Here is a 7,844-nt window from a genome sequence, read left to right as displayed (position 1 = left end):
TTTATAATTGTTTTTTAATAAAATTATTTTACAGTTTATTAATATTTTTTATTTTAATAACTATAAATGATTTTATAAGTTAGTAAATTTTTATTATAGTAAAAGAAACATGTATATGTTTAATATCGAAATTATTGTTTAAACCTTATTAAAATGAATTATATGTAATTATTATTTAATTTCATTACATAAAAAATAATATTCAAAGTTTTTATTATAAAAATATGATTTATTTGAGTCGTATTGATAATATTAAAAAAATAAAAAATAAAACAAATAACCAATATCACTAGCCATGAATAAGGAATAAATATGGAACACAACTAAAGTACAGAAACATAGAATCCAACTCGAGCACAGAAACACAAACAAACACAACCCATAAATCAGAGAACAACAAGGAAAGAAACGGTTCGGTAAACAAGGAGAACCCAGAATCTAACAAGTTTTTCACTTAGACTCTCCTTTGTCAATTCCAGTTTTGTTGGCGGTTAACACTTCGAATCGGAATTTCTTCCTTCTTGATCCATACCCATCATTTCAAAGTGTTTGATTCTCTGTATTTCCTCTCATTGGTCTGATTTTTGTTTTCAAATCAATACAAGTTTTTGGGATTTGGATTAGGTTTTATTTGGTGAGGTGTTTTCTTGGTTATGTGGGTTTATTTTTTAGGGTTTCATTGGATCGTAACTGGGTCTCTAAACTTCTCGAGTGATTAGGGTTTTCATTGAGACGTGATTGAAAGACGACTGGACTTCACGGGTTGCTTAGGAACTTTCATCTCGATGGGAGTTCATATTGTACAGTTCAGCATTTGTATTTGGGGACACTTTGAGAAGCATTTGTATTTGGAGACAGACTACTAAAGATGTTAACAATGGTTTTTTGAGCATTGTCTATTATTAGTAATTGTGAATGAGTGATCAAGTAGGAAGTCATCTGTTCTTCATTTTTGGCGTTTTCTGTTGTCTTTGGTGGTATGGTGGCTCACAAGAGTAGAGTATTGAATTTCAGACGATTTGTTTGGTTTCGAGCAATTGAAGCAAATATTTAGCTGGTTTGGTGGCTTTAAGTGAATGTTTTGTTGAAGGTTCATGGAGGAATTTTAAAACTTGAAATGAATGTGGTGACATGGTGCATGAGCATAGTTGTTGGTTTGTTCCCTTCCTGGAACAGTGTTACTGGATTCTAACAGTCTCACACCTAGAATTTTACATTAGGCTTTTATGCAATGTCGCGCTGTTTTCCATTTCCACCACCAGGATATATAAAGAAGGCTAGAACAGATGGAGTGGATTTGTTAAGAAAGGTAAATATAATTTGACATTCATTAATTAAAAGTGCATGTGCTTTGCTTGACAAGTACAGATCCATCTTTAGATAAAGTGAAAGACTTCACCCAATTCATATTGTTGTCATTCTTCTAATTCATGTCCTTGACAATTTTATATATTTGTTTATACTAATTCATAAAGATTTCGATTGAGGTTAGGAATGTTGAGGCTTTGGGTTTTTTTTTTGCTTGATTTGTTGTATAGAACATTTCCTGTGACTAGTATTGAATGATTAACTTACATGCTGTTATTTGACACTTTAGGTATTGAAGCAGAAGAAATAATATTGGTAGAGATTCTTCATATATATTTGTCTTTTGAAGATTCCTCTAATGTACTTTGTAATACTTGCTGATTTTTTGAAACCAACATGTTTGAATATCCTTGATCTTGTGGGTCATAAATGGCCTTGAAAATATGTAATATTTTCAGATTTTTATTGTCCTTTTTTATTCTGTGTGATTTTATTTGATTTAATAATCATTCATGAACTCTTTATTGAATGGTGACAGATTATCTGTCATAAGTCTATAACCGAAAATTTTGTTTTGTAATCACATCATATTGGTGAAATTGTGCTGCATTTTTTTCCTCAAACATGTAAAAGTCACCAAGTCTACTTTGTGGTGAAGTAAGAGGTTGCTACAATGATGTGATCAAGGTTGGAATGGTATATTTTTCTTGCATATATTCTTTTAGTTACCTCAATTTATGTGACCCTTGAGTTCATGCTTTGTCTGTCTTGATTACATTAAAAAATATTTAAATGGTGGTTAATGTTTTTGTCATCATACATGTTATGGATGACAGTAACTTCAGCTTGATTTTTATGTTAGAAAGGAATCGTGGTAAATGTTTTTGTCAAGTATCTGCTTTGAATTCTCAATTTGATTGACAATGATGCTGATCAATTTTCTCCCTTATTTTAAATCTTCTTGTTAGGTGTTGACTTGCAAAATTGTTAGTGTAGCTTTTCTTTTTGGTATGGTGTATGTTTGATCATATCATGAGATGATTGGTTATTCAGTCTTGTTTATATTTTAGCATTCAGGATTGTAGTTATTTTCAGTGAAGAATCTAGTAATTGCGAGTTACTTCTTCTGTACTCTTTTTGCATTGCTAGTTTCAGGATTCTACTTTTTATTGGATTTTATTGGTAGTAGCTTCTCTTATAAGTAGCTGAGCTTTCCCATTAGCAGGGATTTGAAAATTTTGAGGTAAAAGAGAAAATAATAAAGAAACAACCATTTTTTTCGTGACAATGTTTGAGTATGGAAGCTGAAGCTATGTAGATCAGCTAGATTTATTGCATTGGACGATTAATTTGAGGGAATAACATATGCAGGGGATTTACTTTTCTGGATCAAGACTGTTTACTTGTACCTCTAATTGATAGTTGTTTTTGGTATGATTAACCTTATAAGGTATTGCACGATACGAATGATTCTTTACATTGTAATTTTTTCCCGTATTTCCAGGTTTACACCGTTTCACCTGACTGTTAGTTTCAACTGATAGCTACACTTAAAGTAGCGACAGGGATCAGTATCATTTTCTTCTAAGTCTTAGTTATTGTATGGTAGTTACATCTGGTAATGTCAATCTGCATAATTTGAATTGGATATTGCAACTTATAGTTTAGTTGGAGTTCCATCTGTACACAAGTTTTTGATTTGGAGTACCTTTAGAAAACTGTGTTAGGTTGTTTCTCTTTAAGTCGAAAGAATAATCTTTAAAATAATTTTAGATCCTGAATAGGGATTTGTATTCCTTGAATGAATATTGGCTTTAGATTATTTGTGCTTTAGACTAGTTAAATTTAGCACAATACTTTTCTTTAGTTACTGCAAATTGATTGAGAATTGTTTTCATAAATCCTTCCATCTGTTATTGAAACCTCAAATGACCTCCCTACTGTCAAGGAAGGTTGTGAAATAAAGGTGAGGAAAATCCAGGTAAGATACTGTGCACAATGTTTCAAGCTGGTATCTGTACTTCGTGAGGACATTTTTATGGATTCTGATATAGAATGGTGGTTTAGGTGGTTCACTATTTCTACAAACATTTTCCTAATCAGCTTCAAATATTCAGAGAATTACAAGTTTCTCCTCCTTTACACAGATCAAACCTACTAGGCTTTGTTCCCATTTGATTAGCGAGCCCTTTCAATATCCATTTAGTGCTATATAAGTTTCGGTAATAAAATTGATTGTTTGAGATCTCCAATCAGTTAGAGATATTGCCAAATTGTAGTATATAAGTGGGCGGAATTTTGCAGTAACTAAAGAAAAACATTTGTTCAGATAAATGTTTGCACCAAGGAGAATAAGAAGGAAAGAGACAACATTAGGGTTGTCTTCTCTCAAGGGTGCATCTGCCTCTTTGTTTTCGCATGGGTGTTGTCTTCTCCTCAACTTCACCATCTCGATTTCGTGATGCCACTGTGACGCTTAAAAACTTGCATTGCCACTGCCATGTTGTGGTGGCAAGCTACAAATTATATTTGATAATACTGAGTAAGTAGAGGTATACTTTGCTTTCATAGAAGCTCCTTTGTTGTTGCTAAAGAAATCATTCATGGCAATTGGAGTAAGGAAGAGCACGAAATGGTTGGAGGGAAAAGCATGAATTGGTATGCATCCCTTCCCACTCAGCTCACTCAATAAAAGGAAGTTGATTAGGATATTTTCAAACTGGGTCATGCAACCCCTTCCATTTTGGAGTGAGACCTGAATTAGGTTTCACCAATGATTTAGGCTGTGATTCTTGTTAGAATTGTGATTCAAGCTATTCCGAGTGCAATATGAATGATGCAACACCGATTCGGGAGATTCGGGAGCACAAACGAGTTTTCCAACTATTCACATCATGGGGGAACTATTCACATCATGGGGGTTGTAGTCGTAGCATATCATGCGATACAAATTGTGTATTGTGCCATACTTACTGCCATGCTCTTGATTAGAACTTCATATGGTCTAATGAGGAAATGGAATACTATAGTGCTTCAAAAAGTCTAGGTAGCATAAGACAACTAAAAGGCATTCATAACCAATTATAATAAAACTCTTGGATAAATTCTAATTTTGAAAATAAAGAATCCTAGGCAAATTAATGAAGAGAATTTGGAACACATTCTCTAATAGTGTGTGTAACACTCTTCTATTGGTTGATGTGTGTTGAAAAGTACAAAATGAAAAGAGATTTATTAAATATGATGTAGGACCCACAAATTCCTGTGATTATGCATAGAATTTGATCTCATTTGTTAGACCTTGAATATAGGTTGCTTCTCGATACTTAGAAGATGAACAAACAGTTATCCTTGATAGCATTTAAGTTTTCTGGTGATTCATCTATTGGATATAACTACATATGTATGTATTTTATTTGCCGGAATTTCTTACCTGCCATTATAATAAGACCTGTCAGTTGCACTTATCTGTAATTTTTATTTTAATACAAGGCATGGATTACTGGACATCCGTTAAAATTTTCATAGCATATGCCGAAAGCCAAAAGAGAAATACAATATATATCAGAAGAAGGGTCAGCATTTGCATCTAAGAATGAAAGTGCTTCTGTTGGGGGGTTTAATGAATATAATCATTGAAGCTGCTTAATAAGGCATCACAGTGATCTCCTAAAATCTTGAACATTTAGTTGATAGACATTGTGTATTTTATGGACATTGATCTTGTTATTGTCATGGTTTCTTCCTAGGATGTATATGATTGTCAGTAGTAAAGAACCATTTTTTTTCTTTTGCATGTTGTGCTTTTGATATATTCTCCTTTCTGTGCTCTTCCATGAAAAGGTTTTGAAAATGTTGTGAAGCCGTTGTTGTTATTTCCTTATTTAATTATTGTTGTTAATATCTCTTCTCACCATATTACTTGCAGGAGAAGCAGAAAGAGAGAAAACATAAGAAAGACAAGAAGGACAAAGAGAAGAGGGAAAGTAAGGAGAAGAGAGAGAAAGAAGGAAGAGATGGAAAGCATAAGGAAAAGAGGGACAAAAAGGAAAAACGTAGAGAGAAAAAGAAAGATAAGAATAAGGATAAGAACAAAGATAGAGATAAAAGTAAAATCAGTTCTACAGATGACAAAGGTTTTCCAAGACAATCTGAGGGTCTCAATGCTGGTAATATCCATCAAGAGGAAATTAAGCATGACGAAACGAAGGGTATCTTGTTTGAGAACAGACTCACCAAACAGTATTCTGGTAACAATGGGGAGAAGGCAACAGAAAAAAATCCTCTGGCTGAGAACACGGAAACAAAGTTCCTCCTGGAGTTGGACCGCAGGATTAGGAATGATGACGGAGGAGCTACCAATCAATTGGTTCATAACTTTACTAATGCAAACCATGGAAAAAATGAGGCAACTAATAGGTTGGTGGCTAAAGGAAGTGGGACCAGGCTTGATGGTAATGAAAAGCTCAAGGATAAAGGTCTTGATGTTAAGAAGATTGATGGAAGAGGAGTACACGCTGAAGTCCGACCTATTGGAAATTCACCAGCTCAGAATTATGTTGGAAATGTTCATCCTAGAGTTGATGGAATACCCAAACTTCTCGGGAAGTATTTTGAAAAGAATTTGGAAGCAACAGTTGAAGGCAAGGAAAGGGTTAAGGAAAAGAAAGATGAAGGTAGAGAAAAGACAGAAGAGGAAAAGGTTAAGGAAAAGAAAGATGAAGGAAAGGAAAAGGTTAAGAAAAAAAAAGATGATAAAAGAAGAGATAAAAGGAAAGATAAAGAGAAGGAGAAGAAAGGGCATGGGAAAAACAAAGATAGGGATAAAGAGAAGAAAAAGGAGGAGAAAGCCAAGGAGTCTAGTGAACTTAAAACAACAGAGCAAAATAAATTAAAAGAAAGCAACAAAATTGCACTTAAAGATTCAAACTGTTTCTCACAGCTTTCTAGAAACAGCCACGAGGATCCTGTTGGTGGGGAAAATCTTAAAAAACGAAAAGACATTGAGTCAAATGGAGTTCCACGTGGTGAGTGTTACTTATGATTAGTCTGTTCGCATTTCTACCCAGTGATCCTGTTGTGTTTAAGTTTGTACATAATATTTTTTTGGTTGACTCATGTTATATATATATTTTTTAAATTTCTTACAGTTAATGACAGTTTGCCCAATAAGTTTCCAAAATTGTCTTCCTCTCAACCATTCACTGAAAATGGAAGGCCATTGGAACCTCGGCATATTTCCGTACCAAATGCTTCGGATAGACCACAAGTGGCCACCGGTGTTAAGGTAGAAAACAAAGAAGGCATGAAAAATGAGATTTTTGAAACTCAGTCATTTTCAGCTTCTTCAAACAAGACTCGCACTGATATTGTGCCAGTTGATTTTGTAACTGAAGCTTCTGCAAAGCCATCCCATCCAGACTCCAAGTACCTAGGCCAGGTATATTCCGTACCTAAGGTGGATCAGTGGTCTGATTTTGGTGATCAAGAATGGCTATTTGACAGCAATATTTTACCCGAAAGAAAATCTGTGGTGCAATCTTCAGAGGTTGGAGATACACCACAGGTATGGGCAGAAGCTCTGCGCATAGAGTCAGCAGATGTTTTTGCTCTTCCATATGTCATTCCATACTGATTGATTATTTAATTGTCACAATAATTACATGTGCACAAGGAAGCCTCCAATGACGGTGGAAGCAGGAGGAACTGGGGCATGGGCTGGAAGATACCAAATTTCTTCATTCATTCTTTTGTTACTTGCATACAGGCAGCAAGTATTGAGTGACTGATTGATTCCTTTGATCTGGTGACTAGTGCCTGACAGATTTGTCTTGATTTTTTACTGATTGGAGGATGAGAAAACATCTGTTGCAAGTTGTTTCATGTTCAGTGCATTGCTGCAAACCTAGTTGGAAGCGCAGTTCCTATCTTGTGCATCTTAGTAATTTATTTAGCCGACAGTGAGACTTTGTATAGGTTGTGGAGAAGGAGAGGGGATGGGTACAAGGTTGTGCAACTTGTTATTCTATTTGTGCTGAGCTGCTCTTTCTAATCGAGAATCAGAATATTTAAGTGAAACTAGATGTGATCTTTTCAACTCCACCACAATTTTGATTTGTAACATAGAACTCTTATTTACGAAATTATGTATGATAGAGAAGGGAAGAAAAGTATTCGGATTTATTAATTCAGTTTCCTTGTAAATTTTATCTGGCACTGAATCATTTTCCATTAGTATTCATGATTAATATTGAATTACATCATTAAAAAATATATGATAACATGATGGTCAGTCTTGCTGTTTGGATCGTTTTACGTTATGTTGGGATTTTGCTTTAGCTTTGCAACAATTCTAAAGAAAGGACATTGCAACTAGTTGTACCAATTGTTTACGTTTTGGTCCTTAGGTTTACAGCATTTTTTTAAAGTGGGACCGGATGTTGATGAACAGGGGCAAGTTACAGAGCGATTATATGCATTCAATTATGGAACATGTCATACATCGGTAAGGAGGATCTGTTCAGTTGGGGGTATTC

The 7,844-nt window shown here is 34.4% G+C and overlaps 1 protein-coding gene across 1 annotated transcript; it reads left to right on the top strand.

Annotated features, from left to right (window-relative positions):
* The first annotated feature begins 336 nt into the window (after positions 1-336).
* LOC114178334 (myb-like protein X) lies at positions 337-7,499 on the top strand. The gene is made up of 3 exons (XM_028064175.1): positions 337-1,309; positions 5,237-6,335; positions 6,459-7,499. The coding sequence occupies exons 1-3, from the start codon at positions 1,232-1,234 to the stop codon at positions 6,941-6,943; spliced, it is 1,662 nt and encodes a 553-aa protein (XP_027919976.1). The 5' UTR covers positions 337-1,231; the 3' UTR covers positions 6,944-7,499.
* Positions 7,500-7,844: the final 345 nt, after the last annotated feature.

The sequence above is a fragment of the Vigna unguiculata genome, chromosome 3 (genome assembly GCF_004118075.2).
Source record: "Vigna unguiculata cultivar IT97K-499-35 chromosome 3, ASM411807v1, whole genome shotgun sequence".
Classification (NCBI taxonomy): Eukaryota; Viridiplantae; Streptophyta; class Magnoliopsida; order Fabales; family Fabaceae; genus Vigna; species Vigna unguiculata.
The sequence above is the reverse complement of the archived record's forward strand: the minus strand, read 5'-3'. Positions and strand labels throughout refer to the sequence as shown.

Excerpts from the sequence above, each read along its gene's own strand:
- LOC114178334 (XM_028064175.1), top strand. The coding sequence starts at position 1,232 with ATGTCGCGCTGTTTTCCATTTCCACCACCAGGATATATAAAGAAGGCT. Across the intron at positions 1,310-5,236 it reads GAGTGGATTTGTTAAGAAAG|GAGAAGCAGAAAGAGAGAAA; the intron begins GTAAATATAATT and ends TATTACTTGCAG. Across the intron at positions 6,336-6,458 it reads GTCAAATGGAGTTCCACGTG|TTAATGACAGTTTGCCCAAT; the intron begins GTGAGTGTTACT and ends AATTTCTTACAG.